At 34.3% G+C, this 24802-nt stretch overlaps 1 protein-coding gene and 1 long non-coding RNA gene across 2 annotated transcripts; both read right to left on the reverse strand.

Moving 5' to 3' along the window:
- Window positions 1-16013: 16013 nt before the first annotated feature.
- LOC127076850 (tonoplast dicarboxylate transporter) lies at window positions 16014-20292 on the reverse strand. The gene is made up of 6 exons (XM_051018643.1): window positions 19779-20292; window positions 19187-19664; window positions 17423-17466; window positions 16981-17076; window positions 16398-16911; window positions 16014-16248 (listed from the first exon to the last, which is right to left on the reverse strand). Exons 1-6 carry the CDS (start codon window positions 20208-20210, stop codon window positions 16211-16213), a joined length of 1602 nt encoding a protein of 533 aa, XP_050874600.1. The 5' UTR covers window positions 20211-20292; the 3' UTR covers window positions 16014-16210.
- A 1931-nt stretch (window positions 20293-22223) lies between these two features.
- On the reverse strand, window positions 22224-22894 carry LOC127076859 (uncharacterized). Its single transcript, XR_007786900.1, has 3 exons — window positions 22692-22894; window positions 22532-22601; window positions 22224-22409 (listed from the first exon to the last, which is right to left on the reverse strand). It is a non-coding gene; the product is annotated as an uncharacterized LOC127076859 (long non-coding RNA).
- Window positions 22895-24802: the final 1908 nt, after the last annotated feature.

The raw sequence follows: 24802 nt of genomic DNA on the forward strand, positions 1-24802 counted from the left end.
AGCATACAGGTCTCAAGGGTTTCCATATGTCTTATTATGGTCCCCAGTTCATCAGTGAAGGATTCAAAGTTATCAGAGTGTGCATATGGATTTAATCAGAAATCAGGGTTTCATGGCTATCTGCAATAGGCAAGGTTTGGTTGGAAGTGAAAGGGCTCATTCATATCATGATTGGATAGGCATCTTGGCCTAAGAAGATCCACAATTATCATAGAAAGATCCATTGGCAATCAGTGCAATCAGTTCCTAGTCATTTTTGCCCTAAAACTAGGGTTTTGCATAAAATCGGTTTATTCCTGATTCTTTGGGTGAAACTCATTTCCATGGCCCTCCATATGAGGACAAGGGTCTACATACAAAAAATCAGCTCTTTATTTGAGCCAGAGGTGCTTCAATTGATCAATGGAATCGGAAACCAGATAGATTGGGAAAAGTCAACTATGGAGCCAGAAGAGTCAACTCCCGACATTTTGAAAGTGGAATCTCAAAATTCATGCCTAAGGAAGCCTACATGTGAAATTTGATCAACGTTGGATCATGGATTCATCATTTAATCAGGAGTTGGAAAAATTACCAAATTTGGAAATAGTTGATTTTCCATTTAAGGCAAGTTTTTATGGTTTTTGCACCCAATTTAAGCCTATATTCCATCAAGATGCAAGCTCCATTTGAACTTTTATTCAACATGAAAGTTGTTCCTCTTGTTTCAAGCTTTCTAGAGATATAAAGTTTGTTTCATTTGGATTAAAAGTGAGAAAGTTAGGCTTGGTCAAAGTAAGACATTATTTTAGAATACTTAGAAATTTTTCTAAGTCCAAAATTTGCAAAATTTGTCAAGACTTATGGGCCAGATTTCTTGCACTTCAAGGCATCTTTTGAAAACACTTTATTCATGACAGTTGTACCTTGATATGCCCTCTTTCACACATTTTTGGAACCACCCCATTTGGATTATTGGTTTGGAAGATACACTCATCTAAAGTTGGTATCATAGGCTAATTGTTTTACAGCATTTAGGCCAAACTGGCCCAACCATTTTGCTGCCATGAGACCTGAACTTTATGGCCATTTTTCACCTCTTTCCACTCGCCATTTCAAGATGTGTTCAACATAAAAAATGTTAAGTTCCATGCCCTCTTTCTACTGTTTGCATTGCCTTGCCATTTGGACATGTTCTCATCAAGATACAAGGTCTTAAAGTCACCCTATTGGGCCATTTTTGTGCTGCACTAGAAAATCAAGTCAAGCCAAAAACGACCCACACACCACTCTTTACCCCATTTGGCCATTTGCTTTTGGTTCACTCACTTAAGTTTTGCTACAATTAGAGTTTACTCATACACCTCACTTTTACACATTTTTTGTTCATTATGCACATAATCAAAAACAAATCTTTCAAGCCCATTAAGCATTTCAAACCCTACATATTTAAAGCTTCTAAAAACCCTAATCTGAGAGGTAGTGGCTGCAGAACTTTGGGGCAAGGCAAACTTGGTTCATTTCATGTTGCATTCCTTTTCTATTTCACAAACTTTGAAGCACCGTTGAAAAGTATCTCATTTCCTTCCATTCCTCCACTAACAAGAAGCAGTGGACACTCTCCACTAGGTAATCTCTTTATTCCAACCTTCCATGGTCATGAATACTTTGCTTGTTCATCATACTTTCCATGTTCATTTTATGATGTCCATCCATACTTCATGTATTTTTCATTTATTGCCATGCTTTTTTCGTGCTTATTTTACATGTTAATATTATGCTATGATTGCCTTATGGACCCTTCATTGAAGCATGTTCATTAAACTTTGATTTTGCAACATTAAATTTTTTGCCATATCCTTGCATGAGCCTACCTTGTCGTTCACTTTTCACCATGCTAGAGTCACTATTTTGCATAAAATAAAATACCATGATGTTCCTCTCATTTTGTACTCGAAGTTTGCTTTTTATATCATCTCGATTGGAGCATTGTAGCTCGAGTTATGCTGGCTGGAAAACGGACGTGATGTGCTGCATTTTCGCGAAATTACCATGCATGCTGCTGCCGTTTTCACGTTTGCATGAAGGATTGGGACGTGGCACTGTACAACCCTTCGATCTCGTGCCTTGCTTCTTATCACAACCGTCCATTTTTTGGTTTTGTCTTTAGTGATTTAAAACCCAGCTTGACCAGTTGATGTTGGTTTACATAATATTTTTTTATGAAATGTTTTATTTGGCTGTCACATGCCTATTTTCGCTGGACTGGGCCTTGTAGCATACTGCTATCCACCCCCCCTGTGTTAGGCCCATTGTTATTCACATTGTATTTTCCATTCCATTTTTTATTCTTTTTTTATTATTATTCTGTTTTGTCTTTAATTAATAAAAATAGTTTATTTATTCATAAAAATACCAAAAAATATTTTTTACTTTCCTTAATGCTTTATTTAATTTATTTAATTTTTTATTTTCGTATTTTATTTAATGTTAACATTTTATTTCAATTATTTATTCCAAATGGTTCATTTTGGTACACATTTTTTCATTTATTTTATTTTCATGACTTAAAATAATTTTTAATTCTTGATTTTTGGGATGAGGGTTGACCAATGTCTCATGGTAAACCTGACCTTTTATTGGAATTTCATTTCCCATTTTTAATTTACTTTGGATTTATTTTTGACCTAGTTTGCTTGGTTGACTTTTCATTTGACTTCTGTTTTATTTCAATTAATTTATACACTAATTTTCATTATTTTTTAAATATCTTTGGGGGATGATGATATCCTGACCCCACCTAACTTATTTTAATTTTTCATAATTTTTGTGATTAATTTACTATTTATTTGACATATTTTGAGTTGACTTGACTTTTCGGTTGACTTTTCTATGATTGATGTTTGACATAGGGATTGCTTAGGGCAATTGGAGAGATCTTTTGATCCTCCCTTGTTCATATCATATGCCACATATTAGAGGCCTTTCATCTTGATTTTATTTGATCCTTGCATCATTTCCCGATTAAATTATTCATTGATTCTTTGTGTGCATAATTTCACTTGTCTTATTCATCTGATATTTTTTATACTTGTTTCTTTCATCCATGTCTTTATTGTTTGATTGTTTAATATGTTTATACTTCTCATACATTGTTTAATGCTTCATTATTTCATTCTTTGATTATTTGATTTGATTATATACTTGTTTATATCTTGCTTGTTTGATTAATTGTGGCCTACTTGTATGATGTATGAGGCATTTATTCTTATTTGTTTGATCGCCATGAACAATCCCCATTCATAACAAATGTATCCCTCTCCCATGAAATGTATAATGTTTATTCTTTCATTCTTTATTCATCTGTTAATACAAGAATTAAAATGAACATTCGATAACCATTTCAAAATAAGATCAAAACCTCGATCCAACGTCGAGTAATCATTTTTCAAAACCTAACAGAACCAGCACGTATTCATCCATCAACCTTGTAAGTCGATTGCTTTATGCATCGCCATCAACCTTGTAAGTCGATTGCTTTATGCATCGCCATCAACCTTGTAAGTCGATTGCTTCATGCATCGCCATCTACCCTTATCCCTAGCACCTCTCCTTGCTCCATTCGTCGATTCTTGTTCCGATTAGGTAGCACCCATTAGATAGAACCCTTTGTATGATAATATAGGTAGGATTCCCATATCCTTTTGTATGATAACATAGGTAGGATTCCCATATCCTTTTGTACGATAACATAGGTAGGATTCCCATATCCTTTTGAATGATAACATAGGTAGAATTCCCATATTCTTTTGTATGATAACATAGGTAGATTTCCCTTATTCTTTGCATGCTAACATTAGGTAGATATTCCCATTTGTAAATCCTAACACTTAAGTACATTTGCATGACAACTCTAGGGCAGAGCTTCCCCCACTTCTAGACCTTTTCCGAGTGTCTTCGATCTTGTGGCATGTAGTCCGTTCTATTGCAAAGAGGTAACTGCCTAAGACTCGATTCAGCGAGCTGCGACACCTGCTGCTAGGACGTGAACACATTGCCCACTCTCTTTTGACACAACTGGTGTCCTCCTTTGTAAGTCCATGTTCAGATGGCAATCCCTATGTAGTCGAACTACGACAACTCTGATTCTCATGTTCAGATGAGATACGTAGGCACAAGATGCGATGTCTTGCCGAGTTTAACTGACAACTAACAACTAATCCTTGCTTGTTTTCGCCCTCGTTGCGATTCTTTTCTCTCGCCCTCGTTGCGATCGAGACCTTTCCTTTCTCTTACCCTAGTTGCAATCGAGACCCTTGTTCCCGTAGTTAGCTGAACTACGTTCTGCTCTGATTCTCATTCCAGATGAGATACGTAGGCATAAGACGCGATGTCTTAGCGAGCACACTTATCCTTAACCCATAGGTAGCCGAGCTATGAAGATTCTGATTCTCATATTCAGATGAGATACGTATGCAGTGGATGCGACATCTGTGCGAGTCATTTTCTTTGGCCATTTCTTTTAGTAAATAGTACATTAGATAAACACACACCCTTTAGACAAGAACAACAAGAGTGGATCCCGTAGAGTACTACGGATGCGTAGGGGTGCTAATACATTTCCTTCGCATAATCGACTCCCGAACCCAAGATTTGGTTGCGAAACCTTGTCTTTTCCTTTCCTTTCTCCAGGTTTACTTCGAGCGTTTCCTTTCCCTCCTTTGGGATAAATAACGCACGGTGGCGACTCTTATGTCATTTCTTTCTCGCCGGTTGTTTTTTTCGCATACTATATTTTTTAGACTGCGACAAGGGGCTGTTAAGATTAGCTACTTTAATCATTGGATTAGATTAGTTGATTAATAAAGTTGATAAGGCTATTGTTAGTTAGGTGGTTATTGGTTAGTTAGTTTCATTTGATTGGCTATTATGTGATAGGAGTGTACTATATAAGAGTTGTACTATCACACTTGAATAATCAATGAAGCTATGATTCTCTCTTTTTGAAGTTTTCTTTCTCGTTTCCATTTTGTTATCCTTTCTTCAATGATGAAATAACTTCATCACAATACTTGCAATCCATCTCAGAGAGATTTCATATCTTGAGCAAATGTTTTCATGGCAAATGCTTTCACATGACATAGAACATGAAAGAGAATGTGAAAGAGAAATAAATGATTATTTTTAAGAATAAATTTCTCAATGTTGTCAACCGATGAAAACAATAAATTTCTCAATGTTTTCTTTTATTGACAACATATGAAGTTGATTATAAAAATTCAATAACAACATCAACATCATTATGTGAGATAGACTGCAATGGTAGAAAAATATTTTGTTCAATATTGAAGAACATTGAAGATTTTTTTTATCTTACAATCCATCTCAGAGAATAATGCGTAAAACTTTGGAGCGGCTACATATAAGTTAGGTTTATGGTAAAATCTGATTAGTGAGTGTTTTTATAGTAAAACATGATGATTTAATCCCTCGGTTATTAAATATACCTGAAGGAATAAATCATTAATTTAAAAATTAAAAATAAAATAAAAAGAAAGACACCACTTTTAAAGAAATAAAAATATAAACTGCTGATGCTGAGATTCGAAACATGTCCTGAAATATTTTTTCCCTCGGTTTTATTTAGAAATCGAGGAAATATGTGGTATTTATTAAAAAATAATATAAAACATAACGCGCCTTGTGCTTTTACCTCGGTTTTTGATAGGGTGGGGTGAAAGTTTTGTCATATTATTTATAGTAATGTATAAAGATCCATAACCCTTCAAGCACGAGACCAATGATGCATCTTTAAGGAGAGTCATCAATTTTCTCCTCTTGTTGTTTAATTACACAAATTACTTTTCGAATGAAACAAGGTTAATTCTTTAAGTTATTTTCGAATTAATCGTCTTAACCTTGTTTAATTCGAAAAATAATTTGTGTAATTAAACAACAAAAGGAGAAATTTGATTACTCTCCTAGACGTACTCTAGGAGATTTTGGGTGAAAAATAGTCAACCAAGAGTTAACTTATAGGTTCCAATAGGAAAACTCATGTTTCCTTGACATACAAAATCACGTGCTTTTAGGTTTGAGAGACATTTAATTCGATGTAATTGACAAACCCATATTTTGTTAATATCATAAATCATGTGCTTTCACGTTTGAGAGAAATTCAATTTGATGTAAATTATCTGATAGATCCTACGACCATTTGACAAGATTCAATTAGATGTGTTTGTTTGCAACCTAAATGGAATCAATGAGAGCATAAAGATGTTTCAATATTTGCATTAACGCTTACAGGAAGTGCTAAAAATTGGATAGAAACTCTACCAGGTGAAATGATATATACTTGGGGAGAGTTTGAAAAACTATTTCTATAGAGGTTTTATTCAATGAACAGATCTATAGACAAGATGGATCGCATCACTAGATTTTACCAAAGAGAGACCGAATCTCTCCATGATGCATGAAAAGGGTATAAACTAATCATTAAATGATGTTCCTCACACAACCTTGATGATTTGGTGCAGGTAAAATATTTTACAAAAGGACTTATAGGAGAAATGAGTTTTCTATTGGATGTTTCAACTAGAGGCACCATGTTAAAGAAATATACTACTAAGGTGAAAGCTTTGATCAAGAATATGGCTCAGAATGAGTATTGTTCAACATCACATAAATGTGTTAGAATAAAAGGATTCAACTAACTCAGATATGGGGAAAAAATAAGAGAGAGAAAGAGTATTGGTGAGATCATACCAATAGTTGATGATTTAATTTGAAAATTGCTACACAAGAAACTGTTAGCTTAATGAAAAAAATGCAACAAAATTTAAAATCAGAGATCATTGCTCTTTCAAAACAAGATGGATCTAGGATCCCTAATTCTATTAGAAAATTATGTAAAGGCTCCGCATACAACATTTTGGTAAAAATAGTAGCAATCTGATTTTTGGTGTCCACATATTCAAAAACTGCATTACCTTTTTCCACATGATCTCAAAGAAAATAATGCTTAGTATTAATATGTTTAGTGTGTGAATTTAAAATGGGATTTTTTTTTAAATTAATCGTGATAGTGTTATCACATTTGATTTGAATGCACCCTAATTTTAAATCAAAGTCCAATAATTATTGCTTTAGCCAAACAACTTGTGCAAAACAATTATCAACGACTACGTATTCTGCCTCGGTGGTAGAAAGAGGAACGATATATCGCTTCTCGCTATGTCACATGATCAAACAATTTCCAAAAATGTGGCATGTGCCACTTGTGCTTTTCATAACTTATTTATACCCTACCAAATCAGAATCAGATAAGCCTACGAAAGTGAATTCACTTCCTTTAAGGAACCAAACACCATTGTTTGAAGTCCACTAAGGTATCTTAAAATGCATTTAATGGTCTTAAAATGTGATTTTATATGGGAAGCTTGAAATATATCACACATACATACACTAAACACAATGTCAGGATGACTTTCAGTTAAATAAAGCAAAGATTCGATTATACCTTGGTATTTGGTTATGTCAGTCTCTTTTCCCATTTCATCTTTGTCAATGAGAAGATTTGAATTTATTGGTTAGAGATCTTAGTATCCTTCATATCATACTTCTTAAGGAAACAAAGGTTTTTTGGAGAGTTGTGTTATGTGTTATTTCAAGTTATCAATTTTCATATTTCTTCCTCAAGTTTCAAAATTATTTTTCTTTGGATGGAGAATTTCTTAAAACCACTTAAGACCTCAACATTCTTTTCGTGAAAAGCATTTGAGAGCTCAGTATAAGAAGGTATGGAACATGAAACAAAATCACTTACTTTGTAATCTTTGTTTTGTGACGCGCCATCACACATAGATGATATATTTCATCTTCATCTAAGTTGTTATCAGAAAATTAGTATTCTTCATCTTTTTCCCAAGCTATGTACGCTTTACGACCGTTGGGATTTTTTCCCTTTGTTTTGTAAAACATTTGTTTGCCTTTGCACTTCACCATACTTGGATTATCGATTTTGTAGTGTTTGGATTTACCGCACTCATAACCTGTTACTTGTTTTTCCTCCTTCTTTTTATCATATCATTTATTTAGAGGATTTTATTTTCTGGACTTCTTTGAATTCATTCCAGGATATTTGAGTATGTTCTTCCTCATGTATTTGTTGTAGCATCTCACGCATAGTCTCATATCTACATCTTTGAAGAGTCATCACTCGTATTATCTTCATCATATTTTAATTTATCCTTGGAGCTTGAAGACTTCAATGATATGTTCTTCTTCTCATTTTTATTCTATTCCTTATGTTTTGTAATGTTTTCACTTACCTCAAGCCTTTTTAACTCATGCTCATGTTCAGTGAGATTTCAAAAGAGTGTTGACATGTTGAACGACTAAAGATCATGAGATTCTTTGATAGTAGACACTTTAGGCTCCCATTCTCTGCACATGGACCTCAGAACTGTATTCACACAATCATGATTAGATGTAGTTTTGCCTAAATTCGCTAATTTCTTTATTATGTGTGAAAATATCATATGCATGGAGGCCATGGATTCTCTGGGCTCCATGCGGAAAAGTTTGTATTCTTCTGTCAATGTGCTAATTTTATATTGTTTGACGTCTTTAGTTCCCCCATGGAGAAATTGAAGAGTGTACGATGTTGCCTTAGCAGTCTTACAATGTGATATTGAGAAATTGGAGATGAGTATATTTCTATCCTTCAAATCATAAGATACCTTTTTAATCTAATTATCATTACATTCCTTTGGTGGTTTCTTAACGAATATGCCATCAACGGCCTTTAGAGGAATACATGTTACTTATTCAATAGAAACCCATAATTGATAATCCACAAGCATAAGGTGCATGTACATGCAATCCTTCCAACATGCGTAATTTTCACCAGTGAATGTGGAGGCTCTATTGTACGCTCCATTTGGATCAATTTGCATCATATTCATAATAATTTTTGATGTTGTTAAACTTTATCAAAAGATCAACTCTTGATGTCAATCGTTGGTTGAATATGGAGGTCAAAAGTCTAGAAGGGGGGTTAAATAGACCAATTTCCTTCAATTATTTTTAAAATCAGAGTTTCTTAGAAAAAAATTTAATGGTGAAAATATATTTTAAAAATAAATTATGTCATTTGAATGTTTGAATGTCATGATACAAACACCAATAAGATATAGATGATAAGAGTGTAATATGCGAATTAACCTTCAATCATTCAATCAAGAAATTTGGAGTATTTTTTATTAATCAAACTTTAAACAATTTAGAATTACAATTTAACAACTTAATCAACAATTAGATCCTATGAAAAAATCAATCTAATCATACTTAACTTTTTACAAGATTAGACGCAATGAATTCAGGAAAACCTAGAACATGCAATTCTAAGTAAAATAAGAAAAATCTAGTGTATATATATATATATATATATATATATATATATATATATATATATATATATATATATATATATATATATATATATATATATATATATATATATATATATATATATATAGAGAGAGAGAGAGAGAGAGAGAGAGAGAGAGAGAGAGAGAGAGAGAGAGAGAGAGAGAGAGAGTAGTGCAACAAGATTTATATTGGTTCGGTGCTTCTCCCTTGCATGCACCTAATCTATTCTCCGATGATAAACCATAAAAAAAAGTTCTTTCACTATTTGATTTTGGTTTAGTTTTTAGTCACAACAAAATCACTTAAAGCAATTAAGATAAATATGCTTAATGATAGCTAAGTTTATCTTCTTTCTTAATTAATCTTTGTCTGCAACACAACTAAACACTACTATAATCTAGACCAAAACCTTGATCACAATTTTCATCCTTTGATAAACTTCAATCTTCACACTTTCAACAATCTTCACTTGAAATTATTCTTCACAAGTTTGATAGATGCAACAAATCCACTTTAATGGAGAAACCCGCTTTTTTTTCCAATGGAAATCAAATTCATAAATTCCACAAACGAATTCAAAAGCTAGAAAATTACAAACTTCAGCATACAATAGTAATTTAATTGGTTTCCTCACGAACACTCATCACACAATCACAAATATTGATGGATCTTATACAAGATGAAAATTTTGATTTGTAAGAGATGAAGAATTTTTCTAGCAATAAAACTAAGTATATGATATGTGCTTTTGAAATAAAATGAGAAAAAACTTTAAATTGGTGCTTGAGAAATAGCACAAACTTAATGTAAAATGATTTAAATGATTCAGATCAAGAGTGAATGAAGGATTTTATGAGGAACTCAATTATACATTAAATTTTACTAAGAAAAGACATCAAAATAAAAAATAAGCTGATATTAGACTTGTGCAATTTCATTTCTAGGTGTGTAATCTCGTGTAATTTTTTATTATATTTTAGATTTGATCCATAATTCAAGAGAAGTGATAACTCTTGAATAGAGACTCTTATTTGAAGAGAGCTCATAATTTGTAAAGGTTGTGAACTTAACATGTGTTAAAATGTGATTATAATGAAATTTCAATGTGTTTTTCTTTAAATACTTAACATATATATATTATTGGTTTTAGACTGAATCTTGATAAACATTGGTACGATGTTTCTTATTTTATATCTCATTTACTTTCACCATCTTTGATTCTCATTTACTTTCACCATCTTTGCTTCTTACTTTTTTTCATTTTCTAAAAAAGTTATTAAATTCTTTTTAAACAATTTTTTTTATCTCTACAAACTCATTCTTCTATAAACCTTTAAATTTAAAAGGTGCCTAGAGATACAATCAAACACTTAGACTGTCAACTAGGCAAGTAGCTACAAATGTAGAGATGTGGATAATAAAACAGAGACCTTATATTCAATCCATCAAAATGGGTTTTTTTACAAAAATAACCCATTTTTCAAGGAAATTCCCAAAATACCCCTGGTTTAAAAAAAAATCCCAAAATACCCCACTTTTAAGAGGAGTCTCCAATTGAATTGGCGACTCCTCTTAAAACTTGAATGGAGGCGCCAATTGGATTGGCTAGGGCACCTTCCCTAGCCAATCCAATTGGTGCCTATGTGTAGGTTTTAAGAGGAGTCGCCAATTCAATTGGAGACTCCTCTTAAAAGTGGGGTATTTTGGGAATTCAATTGGAGACTCCCCTTGTCCACTGCTCTACTAGTATGTTATTTATCCATCTCCATGCGTCTTCATTAGACAGTCTAATTTCATCACGATAATATTGAAATGACGGTTGAGTTAAAGCATACCCAACATTCACCACCTTCTTGCGAAGATTCTTATCTTTTATAGCACGCATGAAGTTTTGTGCAATGTGTCTGATATAGTAGACATGTGTAGAAGGAGGATCATGTCATCCGTTGTTATGGTTGTTGTAGGCACTCTCAATGGCAGCATGTCTATCAGAAATCAAACAGAGATTGGCTTGTGGAGCCACATGCGCTCTGAGATGTCGAAGAAAGAAACCCCATCCACCAGTCGTTTCACCTTCAACAAGAGCAAAGGCAATGGGAAAGACATTGTTGTTGTCGTCTTGTGCAACCTCCATGAGCAAAGTACCCTTGTATTTTCTGTATAACCAAGTGCCATCAATTTGAATAATAGGTTTGCAGAATGCGAAACCTTTGATGCACAGGTCAAATGCCCAAAAGAGACGGTGAAATATTCTATTACCTGTAGCACAGGTTCCGTCTGGCATCATTGCTGGCACTGTCTCCATAATTGCGACAGTTCATGGGACATATGTTTTTAGTGCCCATAAAAACCGTGGCAATTCCTTGAATGAATCCTCCCAATTGCCGAAAACCTATTCAACAGCCTTTGTCCTCGCAATCCAGGCTTTTTTGTAAGATGGAGTATAATTATATGTTGTTCTGATATGGGATATAATTATACTCACCTTCACTGATGGGTCTTTATTAACCAACGGCAGAATGTCTTGACATATCAAAGTTGCGCTTAGTTTACGGTGATCTTGTTCAACGTTAGTTGCAATGCAACTGTGCGGTGGGTCTATTGAAGCGATCTCCCAAGAGTCGTTTTTCTTCTTGTAAGACGCAGCCAAACGAAACTTACAAAGCATGTTACAACATTCGGTAACATACCTTCTAGAATCAGTGTGTTTCACTGTAAAGTCAGCAGAGTTGTTCATGTGGAATTTTTTGATTGCCAGAACACATTCTTCTTTGGTACGAAACATGTCTCCCACCTTTAATTCGCCTTCTGATCTCGGATACGGATTATAGAAAACACTGTTGGATGTTTCATCGTCGTGAAGATCTATATTTGTCATATGTTGAGGTGGATTGTAGACATGACTAGGAGGTATTGGTGGTGGTTGATCATCATCTTCATCATCGTTGTTCAGCATGTGATCAAGCTGTATCTCGGTCTCCCCTTCTTCTTCATCAACGACATCCACTTCTGCCTCTGCTTCTGGGTTGACGTCATCTAACCATTGTCGATCATCTTCACCAGATTCATCCTCACCGGTTAGTTGAGACTGTTGAGATGATATACATGGTTGAAGAGTAATGTACAACTCAATACAGTTGCATCCTGAATGTTCATGACTAACAAACATGTATTCAACATCTTCATTGTCTCGTACCTTAAGGGGGAAATACTTGCATTGACCATTCTAAAAAAATATTGGATTTTGATATGTGATCTTTGACACAATACCCGATCCTATAAAGGATTGTATTCTTTTTTTCAAATGCAAGAAGGTTGCATTTCTCTTGATCGTGATTCTAATGGTATCAGTGTTTCGAAAACAAAAACCATGTAGCTCAGACTCGTATGTTTCACCGTTGCAGTGAACGTTGACACTGTATAATGATGAAGATGACATTGTGCAGATGAAAACTATTTTCTTACTGCAGATGAATGTGAGTGTAGTGTCTTGGATGTTGATAGTAAGACACTTAAATAGATGAGTGAAGTGTCTCACATGCTAGCTAGTTCGGAGTGACGTGTCGGACATGCAAGCTAGTCCGAAATGACGTGTCGGACATGCAAGATACTCTGAGATGATGTGTCAACCATGCAAGCTATCAAGAAGTGACTTGTTCAGCATGCAGGAGACAAGACAGCCACATGTCATACATGCAGACACACACTCCAAATGGATTGACGCCTCCACTTATTCCTTGTACATGGTCGCCAATTCAAGTGGAGACATCATGCATTCATACCTCGAAACCAAGCAATCAGACCTAGGTCTTGCATGCATGTCCCTATGGAGGCTCCAATTTGAATGGCGACCCCTCTTAAAGGTTGTACATGGTCGCCAATTCATGTAGAGACACCATGCAAGCACAACTTTTCATGCTTCCATCCATTTGCCTATAAATTCATCCACTCCATCAACACTTCTTCCACACCATCACTCTCACTACTTCCTCTACAATACTTCTTTTACAATTTCATCTTCAACAACATCTTCTAGTTTCACCTACACCAACCCCCCAACAAAATGTCTTTACTCGCAATGGGCGAAGCACATAGAGGAACGGTTGCAAACATCGCAACATATGTAAGTTTTTTCTTTTGTTAACTTTTTATCTTTCATCTTCACCAACCCCATTTTATTTTGACATACCAACTTAGTCAAGTGTTTTATTCTTTCTTTTATATGATGTATCAAGGTTTCGAACTCGGGTCCACGAATATGTCCATATGGACCCGATGATTCAACCTTATGTTGAACTCGCCGGTTTTGGTCATATTAGCCAGATTTTGTCTTGGTCTATAGATAACAAATTCATTCTAGCCTTATGCGAAAGATGGATACCAGAGACACACACATTTTGGTTCCCAACCGGTGAGTGTACCGTGACGTTAGAAGACGTCTACATGCTTTTAGGACTATCCATTGAAGGCAAGGTTGTTAATGGTAAGACCAACTATGAAAATTCAATTTGCATGGAGCTCTTAGACACTGATTTGTTAGATGATAATGCTAGAGGTCAAGGTATACTACTCTCACGCCTAAAGTCATATTATAATAGTTTATACTTAGATGAGCATTCTACCGAAGATGCTCGAATAATAAAAACTAGGTGTTACATTATGTTGTTAATAGGACCATTTTTATTTCCCGAAGGTAGTGGTTCTAGCATGCATATTATGTACTTACCTCTACTTAGACATGTAGATAGAATAGAAAGTTACAGTTGGGGATCTGCTTGTCTAGCCTATCTCTATAGCTCGTTGTGCAAAAACTCCCACAAAGATACATCTACATTTTCTGGATGTGCTGTTTTGCTACAAGCATGGGATTGGTCAAGACTACCGTCTCTAGCACCGGTCAATAACAACCCTTTCACTTTTCCATATGCACAAAAGTAAGTTGTTTAAATTGCTATATCTTTACTTACTTCCTTAAAGTTTATTACCTCAAACTAATTTTTTTTGACTTTTTGGTGTAGATGGTCGACACGTAGTATGAGTTACAACAGATGTCCGAGACACTGTATTACTCAGTATCACAACCTGTTGGATCACCTTCGACCCACAGAAGTAAGCAAAATAACTTAATTATTTCGTTATATTTTGTTAACTTTTTCTACATTCATTATAATCCTATCTTCTTTAGCATTTCAGTTCATTTGGCGTCCATACCTTAATTTGGATCATGACCATGAGGTCAACGCTGAAGACGCAGCCGTATGGACTGCATGCACACCGATAATACGGTTCACAATTGTGGAGATGCACAACATCGATCGTGTGAAGCTGCAGTTCGGTATGGTCCAGAATATCCCAGATCCCCCAGCTAGCCTAGGAGAATGGCATCTGCGTAAAGTTAACGACCAATGGAACTTCAATCCATGGCAAAGCTTCGCAAGATCGGAGTGTCGCAAATGGAAGCACAGTCATGACCATGTCTTAACTGACGCAGTCATGCCAACTGAGGTAAAACCAAGTCGTACTTATATGGCTTGGTACAGATCGGTTGGTTTTCAGTTCATCGCCGAAGATATGTACATATACGACCCACGCCAGGCAAGTTACACACAAGAAGGATCAACATCTAACCACCAACAACATTCTCATCCCGGTTACTCACAACCCCCTATCCGTCAAACTTTCCGTTCCACAAACATACAACCAAAACATGTCATTCACCCAACCCCAATACCAAGAGCATACCCCATACCACCCCCAACAAATTGACCATCAACCTGAGACCCAACATCGCTTCGCACCCACACCATCACCCTACCAAAGTCGCCTTAGCCAAAACACCAACCGCCCCTCCTCCTACCGTAGCCAAGAAGCCCAAACATCACAAAACCAAAACATCCAACAACCCTATCTCTACCAAACACCCCAACAACCTTTCCAACCTTTCCTCGACGCATCATTCACACCCATGTCTCCCTTCAACCGTCCCGGTCGCCCATCCATGAGTCAACCACATCCCAACTTCTCTGGCATGGGTCATGAGCTCAGCTACGGCGGTACACCATCAATGCATATTGAAGACTATGTTGACTTGTCTGAATACCTCAACGGACCTTCTCCTGTAGTTGGTAGTGATGCTCCTAGCCCCTCAGATGATCAAACACCGGTGCAGAATCGTCAACGTGGGTTAGGGCCAAGGGTTAGGGTAGCTAGAGGATGTGGGACCGGAGGTCGGTTAGGTGATCTCGGTCATCACCATTAGGTTTCTTTGTGTAAACTCCAAACTCTATTAATATCAAGTCGTATTATATCAAATTTATCTTTCACTTATACCATAAAACACAAAAAAATGCATTTTAGGAGGAGTCTCCAATTGAATTGGCGACTCCTCTTAAAACCTACACATATGCGCCAATTGGATTGGCTAGGGCAGGTGCCCTAGCCAATCCAATTGGCGTCTTCATTCAAGTTTTAAGAGGAGTCTCCAATTCAATTGGCGACTCCTCCTAAAAGTGGGGTATTTTGAGAATTTTTTTGAAACTAGGAGTATTTTGGAAATTTCCTTGAAAAAGTGGGTTATTTGGGTAAAAAAACCACCAAAATGACTAGAATTTGACTATTTATAAAAAATATATACAACAACTTGAAGAATATACAAGATTTTTAAAAACTTGAATATAATTTAGAACTCAACAAATATTCAAAATATATAGAGGCGTTCACTCAAAATCATATGCTAATGCCATATAATTTGGAAAAGAAAACTATGTAGTAACCAATGAAAGTTTGCATGTGCCACCTATTGAGTACCATAGTTTGTTCCAAACACAATGGTTCCTGCAAAACCAACCCTTAGACATTAGAAAACCAACCCTTAGACATTAGAAACCACATATATGTCAGTTTCACGGTGTCGTGTCTGAGTCTGGTGCCTATTAAAAAGTATCGAATCTTTAGAGATAAGAACAAAGACGATAAGAACTCACCTAGCGTTGGCATGAGTAGAGACAAAACACAAATTCCAGCAACCTTAAGAGGCAAACCAACTTTAAGCATGTCTTTAATTTCAATATGTCCAGTAGCAAATCCAACAACATTTGAAGGTGTTGATGTCGGAAGCCAGAATGCGAATTCAGTCGCTATACCACCCGGGATCATAAGAAGAAGTGGATGAACATGCATAGTTCTAGCTATATGATACAAAAGTGGAACAACAAGTGTAGCCGTAGCATCATTGGAAGTGATGAATTCAGTGATAATGCTACATAGTAAACTAACAGCAGGAACAATCGCTAAGTATGGAACATGTTTTAAGAATCCTAAGGCTTTTGACATTACATCTGCTAAACCACTAGATTGTACTCCTTCGGCTAAGGCAAATCCAGCTCCTAGGAGCAAAATTAGGTTCCATGGTAACTTTTTGCATTCTTTCCAATTCATTAGTTTTTCTCCGTTTTGCTTCATGTTTGGGATTATGAATAATAACACAGCTGCCAAAACCTACATTGCAAGACATTGTTGGTGTAATGGTTCAAACATGTTTTTTTAAGAAAATGTAGTGAAACTTACACTTATGCTTCCATCACCAACAAGACCATGAAACAAAACTCCCCATCCAGGTAAGTCATCTGAGATTCTTCTTGTCATCCATAATATTATCAATAACTATATTATTAACAAACTAAGTTACTTCATAATTATGACAATTTTTACACAGTTAATCAATCACCTATTAGAAAATCAAATCTACTTTAAAATCACATCCTAACGTCTCAATTTGCTTTTGATGTGAGAAGCTAGAAATTCCAATTTCTATTGATCAACGTCGAATTGGTTTAAAACTGACATCCAAATTATTATTATTATGAATATTTGACTTTTATCATAATTATCTATAAAATTAGATTAATGATTGTGATATAGTGATAGAATAAAAAAATTTAGACTGACATAATAATTAATAAATTAATCTGTTAAAGATAAAATAGTTAAAATTTGTAGTTAGACATACCCCAAAAACACATAACACCATCTTTTCAGCAAAAGTCATGGGACCTGCAAAAATCAGGAACCGAGTTACAGCTGCATCCAATTTAGGAGAAAATAAAAATATTTTTGTCATTTCTAATTAAGAAATGAAGACTATTTAAATGAAATTAATGTATATTTTTAGGATGTTAGATAAAATGAGACATCTTTATTGAAATTGTTTATTTCAGATATTGATATCTATTGTAGTTAGAGATTGACTCTCTATTGGTTACTCTTACTTGTTAAAATTCTTTTATCATTATATAACACTTAAAAATTAAATGACTAAATTATATTGAGTTTATTAAGAAGATTATCTCTTTAATTTATCGGGAAGGAATCAATGTATCAATGATATTGTTAATATTGACTTAAGTATTTAGAAGATACAATGGTCGGATATTGCATTCGTAATATTTTTTAATATATATATATTATTTCTCTGAATAAAAATTCTAGGAGCGCTACACTATTTGTAGGTAAATGTTTATAATGAAGAGTTGTTTTGTTTTTTTATTAACTCCTACTTAAATTTAGGTTTAGTTTCTAAATTTTTTTATATTTTTAATGGTCTTAAAAAATAGTATGTTTTTAAAGTAAAGTTAAAGAGATGTTGTTTAAACAATCTTGTTAATTTGGTGTAACAATAACAAAAAAGTAAAATAAAAGTAATGAACCAAAATGACAAAGAATCAGATATGGAGGAAGCAACATGGATAGGAAAAGACATTTTTTTATGGTTTCCTTTTGAAAAATTTCCTCTCTGTTTTATTTCTTTCTGCTGCCAACCCTATCAAGAAAATCTTAAGTATGTTTTTTATTTGATAACGTGAATTGTAACTTATCAATTATTTTTTATTTTATTAAAATATATATTAATCAATATTACAAAATGATTAAATTTAATGTATGCCAGACATTGACAAAGAAATTTTTAATAAACAATTCACTTTTATGTTATCAACTATTCTTTTCTTCCTCCAGTACAATCAATGATCTAATTGATCATTTATACAAATTATAAATAATAATAATAATAATAATAATAATAATAATAATAATAATAATAATAATAATAATAATAATAAGGAATGATATTTTTTACTACCTCTTATTCTATTTATAAGAAAAAAAAAATTATATTTATTGAATAATTGATGTATTTGTAGATTATATAATACAAATGTATTGATTATTTAATAAATTTAAAAAATAATTTTGTTCTTATAAATAGAATCGGAGATAGTATTAAAATATATATTATCAAATAAAAATAATATTAATTAAAGATAAAATTAAAAAATGTGCATTGAAAATTAAAGACATAATTAATCACCCAATCTTTTAACTTAATTTAATGTTCCGTTCGTTTTTCTAAAGTAAGTTAGTCTCTTAACTTCACTTTCACTTTCACTTTCGTTATCCTAATTGATCTCTTCCGTTAATTTCCGAAGAAAAAAAAGCAATTAACTTTTATATAATATTAAATATTATAAGAAATTAATTTTTATGTATCACATTCATTATTTATACAACATTTTCAATTTAAAGATGAATTTTATTAGATTTTATAAATAGTTAATTTTTATGTATCACATTTATTATTTATACAATATTTTAAGTTCAAAAAGACAAATTTTACGATACATATTAGCTTAAGAATTATCTAAACATTTTCAAAATTAAAACCAAAATATTTAAGATTAAATAGACCAAAAAGCAAATATGTTAAGCAAAAACTTACCAAGAGCTTCAAGGTCCCTCTTCAAATAAGCTCTATCCAAATAATCAGATAAAACCCTACTCGACCCTTTTCGAACATAAAGCAAACATAGTATAATCCAAAAGCAGATAAGTAAAAAAACAGCCACAGGAAACCCAAAGAAAAACCAATTATTGAAGCTTATTGGTTTTGCTTGAGGAGCAAGACTTTTCCACATTCCAATTATTATCAAGTTCACACCTGTTCCTGTTAAAGTGCTTATGCCACCAATTGGTGTAGCATAAACCACGGTTAAAATCACTGCTCTACTGAACTTGTTCATCAATTCCGATTGTTCATGTGCCGGCGGTAGCCGGTGTAAGATTCCGGTCGCCACTGGCATCATCATAACCGCTGCTGCAACGTTGTGTAACCACATGCTGACGAAAAATGTGGTTGCACATAGGCCTAGTAGTAGCATTGCTGGATTTAATGGATCGCCACAAAATATCAAGGTTACCTGTTAAGTAAGATTCACATCATGTTACAACATATCATATACTTTGATAATATTGGGTTTAATTTTGATGTAGGGTTGATGTGAAATACTATGGAATTAAACATTATTACTCACATTCAAAGCCAATCTTCTATGAACGTTATATCTTTCCACAGCAAGAGCAAGAATGAAGCTTCCCAAAACAAGTGTGATGACATCATCCATATAAGAATGAGCAACAGCATCAGCTGAAGAAATTCCAAAGAGAGGAAACAAAAACAAAGGACACATGGAAGTAACAGGAAGTGGAACAGCCTCACTGATCCACCAAGTGAAAACCCATGCAATCACACCAAGCATTTTTGTGCTTGTCGCAGGAGCATCAAGCTTCACTAGGAGACAAATAACTAAGGATAATAAAGGTCCTAAGATTATATAAAAGTTTTTAAGGTTGAAAATGGATGATGTGATTGTAAAGGAATTGTTAGATGTTTGTTGGATTGGTTCGTGAAGAGGTAGAAGTGGTGCTTTGAGAAAGGGTGATGATGGAGTTTGTTCTTCGGACATGTTGGGAGAAAACAATGGTGGCTATGGTTGGAACTTGGAAAGGACAAGTTTGTTTGAGAGATGTGGGGCTTTTATTCATGAATATTTTGGTTTCCTTTTCTTATTTTATTTTATATGATGCATCACATGTCAAATATTCAAATGGTTCATATGAAAAAGAAATTTTACATAAAAACACGTGTGAAATTTTATATTATTGGATGAGATCAAAGTTATTGTTTAAATCAGTTGTGATTTTTTTTTAAAATAATCAATTTTTTCAAAAAAAAATCGAAAATAATCAATAATTCAAAAAAAATATCAAAATAATCACTTTTTGAAGAGGATGCGTCAGATGAAATGGCGCACCCCCTAAGCATGAAGAGGAGACGCCAATAGCATTGGCGCATGCATTGGGCTCCTCATGAGGAGGCGTCAATGCTCCTGGCGCCTTAGTGCTATTTGTAGTGTGGGCGTCAATCCCTCGGGCGCCTGCATGTGATGTCATGTGGGCGTCAACTCTCTTGGCGCATACATTTTATGTACACTCCGTATAAAAGTCACGCCTTGGATGCAATATTTTTCACACAAAATCATCTCCTAATACCATTTTTCTCTAGTTCAACCCCAATCACCTTCAAGTTTCTCTGTTTTAACAATGTCTGCATACATTCAGAAACGAAATGCTGATGTAATATTTTCCGTCGTTGCGGCTCCGGTACTGATACGTTTGAACGTCTTAAACGGACGTTGTACAGTTGGTTAGAAGGAGAAATTGGAGAAGGTGAAAGGATTAGAAGAATACAATAGCTTGTGTCCACATTCAACCAAAACGGAGAAGTGTGTGAATGTGTGGATACTAAGACCGACCAAGACGCTCGTAGGATGATGCATTACATGTTTAAAATTATTTTGATGGTTGTAATCGCATAGTTCTTATCACTACGCCAAATAAGGGAAAAGAGGGCGCTTATTTTGGCCTATAACAGCGCTTTTAAGCGCCCTCTAAAGTGGCGCTGGCATAGGTAAAGACAGCGCTTTGTTTTCCTGGAGAAAGCGCTCTCTAAAGTGGCCCTTTAAGGGCCACATTATAGTGCGCTTTCAGAAAAAAGCGCCCTCTAGAGTGGTCCATAAAGGGCCACCTTAGAGGGCGCTTTCTGGACAAAGCGCCCTCTAAAATTGTCAATGTAAAGTGTTTAGAGGGCGCTTTCTGGACAAAGCGCCCTCTAAAGTTGTCAATGTAAAGTGTTTAGAGGGCGCTTCCTACAAAAAGCGCCCTCTAAAGTGTTAGTTATTTTAAAAAAAATTGTTTGAAAAACAGTGGGTATTTAATTGGGAACCTGTGCATGCTGCAAAAGTGTAAAATTCATATTGATTTCATCCTTTAATCAAATGTTATACACCATTAATCCATTGATATATACAACATGAATCCATTTATATACAACATTAATCCTCCATATATACAACATTAATATATTGATATTCATGCATGTACAACAACATTCCATACATATATGTACAACAACTACAACCTATATGATTCTTTGATCAATAATGAATTGACACAATTCATCCTTCATTTCATCCAAATGAGCTCTTGAGTAAGATTTGTATTCGTCAAAGTACTACAATTAAGAGAATAAAACATATTCATGATTTAGTAACAAATTAGATGAAATATCCGATAATATTAAAATAAACCCTAAGTTATTATTCCATATTGATTTAATTGGGAACCTGTGCATGCTGCAAAAGTGTAAAATTCATATTGATTTCATCCTTTAATCCAATGTTATACACCATTAATCCATTGATATATACAACATGAATCCATTTATATACAACATTAATCCTCCATATATACAACATTAATATATTGATATTCATGCATGTACAACAACATTCCATACATATATGTACAACAACTACAACCTATATGATTCTTTGATCAATAATGAATTGACACAATTCATCCTTCATTTCATCCAAATGAGCTCTTGAGTAAGATTTGTATTCGTCAAAGTACTACAATTAAGAGAATAAAACATATTCATGATTTAGTAACAAATTAGATGAAATATTCGATAATATTAAAATAAACCCTAAGTTATTATTCCATACCATTTTTTGGATGTCTATACGATTCAACGCAATGATATCTCTCATAAATCTCAATACAAAAAATCCGCAATCGACCGAATTGTTTTGCTGAGGACACTACACAGAAAAACAAACAATATATATATATATATATATATATATAGTTAATTTCTTACAAACACTATTATAAGCAAAAAACAAACACTATTATAAGCAAAAATAAGAAACTTAATATATACCTGAACTCTGACCCAGGTAATGTCCTTCCTATTACGATAATTCTTTTTCGATCTAAATTTTAGTATTGCCCTAACAAAATAAAAACGTATATTGAGATCAATCTGACAGACATAATTAAATATACAAATACACACGAATATTTAGGGGAATTCAACTTACGCGTCAACCGTCTTCTTCATACTCGGATATTTACTCCAATCACCCGATAACGAATCGAGATAATACACCATTAGTCTCGAAAGATCCATAGCAACCAACACCCAGTGACCACTGTAAAATAAAACAAAAATTTAGATGCATGAAAATTTTCTACGTAAAAGATATACATAGATTAGAATGAAATTATTAGAAAGAAAATCTAACCCGTTGCCAGAATTAAACGGTAAAAAATACAAACTGGGTGTAGTATTATCGCCGGCCGCCATGAATCTATCGACTAGTTCATTCTTTACGGATGTTGAATTTTTCGTTATTAACGTTGTGTTGATACGGGAAGCAGCAATAAAATTGAATCGGTTACACAATTCAGTTCCCCGCATCAATGTGTCATACATATACCTTAAATAGAAACATAATAAACATTAGACTACTCATTGAAATGTGTAAATAAATTGTTCAACTAAGTAAATAATAGATTGATCGGAGTACCATATGTATGTATGAATGACAGCGATGCCCAATTCTTCGTGTTCAAAAAGTTGTTGCATGTCCTCCTTTGCAATTATTTCGGAATGAGCAATTTCGAAAACACCTTCATCAATATCTACACTACGGATGGCGCCGTGCATAATATCTGACTCTTCCACCATTTTCTCAAGACGCATCATAATTTGAGATTTTGTCCCGGACGTCGTTGGAATATCCTTACCAGCTTTTTTCAACTGTCGACCGGGAACCTAAAAATTCATATAAATTAAATCATGACTTTTTGTGATGCAACAGAATCGTTGCGTATATAATTCAATGGGTATATATATTTGTACCTCTTTTTGAGATGCAACCGACTCGATGCGTCTTGAAATCCCTTTACCAGCTTTATGTGTGGGTCTTGTAGGAGTCTAACATTACCATGTAATAAGGATTGATTAAATATCATAATTGTAGCTGAATTGAAATGTGAATACTAAATATTCATAATCATTTAGAACATATATACCTCGGCATCTGGGAAAATTAGATCTGACGGCCATCCAACAAAGGATCCGACTGCATCTCGCATCAACGTTGTCTCTGAAACAACGTCAGGTAATGGTAGAAGCGCGTCCGTATCTAATACAAGGTCAACCGAAACTTTCATATATCCCACCGGGAGGGGATTATGGTGAAGTAATTCACCCGAAGTGTTGTGCACTTTTCCCTTGCCAACTATGCGATAAGTTGGTGACGATAGATACAGCTGACAAGGTGTAATGCCCTAAACCAATAATAAATGTTATTGTTAACGTGTATATGTGTCAAGTAAAAAAGTGCTATTTTAATTTCATAATAACATATATAATTACCTCGGGAAATTTCGGTTGACAATTGATACTAGCTCGGTCACTAGTATCTTTTGCCTCGGAACCGCACCTTTCCTCTCTATACCTTGCATTCTCCTTTTGCAGTTCGAGTACTTGTGCCCTTAACTCCGCCAAGGTCTCCATCACCTCTTTGTTGGTAGGATTTTTTGTTTTTGGTTTTTTATAAAATGACGACGGAGTCACACCAAAACCCTTACCCCTCACACGACCGGAATACTCAGGAACATTTAGTACTCGACTAAGTACGCTCCTGCAATCCTGGACCTCGGTTGAAGGTAAGGTTTGGGATAAAGTCTCCTGAAATATTATTAGAGGAGATTAAAAATGAATTATATGTCTAACAAAATTTTCGATATAATTAAAGAAATAATGTTACATATACTTACACATTCGTCATAAACATTTTGAACCGCTTCAACGACAGCCCCATCCTTCCCAACCCGAGCAGCCTTCCACAATACGTGCTCCGGAAGAGATGTTGCGTCACTTTTCTCCTCGGCTAGCTACACATTGAATCAGATTATAAGATCATCAATTATAACATATTGTGACAATGTATAAGCTCATAGCATTTGAATATACTCACAATTCTTTGTTGTAACCGTGCATATCCCGTACGCCCTTTTTTGTACGGATACGCGGGTTTTGATGCCCTTTTCCGATTTTTGTCGCTTACTTCCTGGATAAAAAAGTTTAAGGCATATCAGAACCAAGTAACTTAACAATTGTATAATACCATAATTAATAGAC

Source organism: Lathyrus oleraceus, chromosome 1, assembly GCF_024323335.1.
Source record: "Lathyrus oleraceus cultivar Zhongwan6 chromosome 1, CAAS_Psat_ZW6_1.0, whole genome shotgun sequence".
Taxonomy (NCBI): domain Eukaryota; kingdom Viridiplantae; phylum Streptophyta; class Magnoliopsida; order Fabales; family Fabaceae; genus Lathyrus; species Lathyrus oleraceus.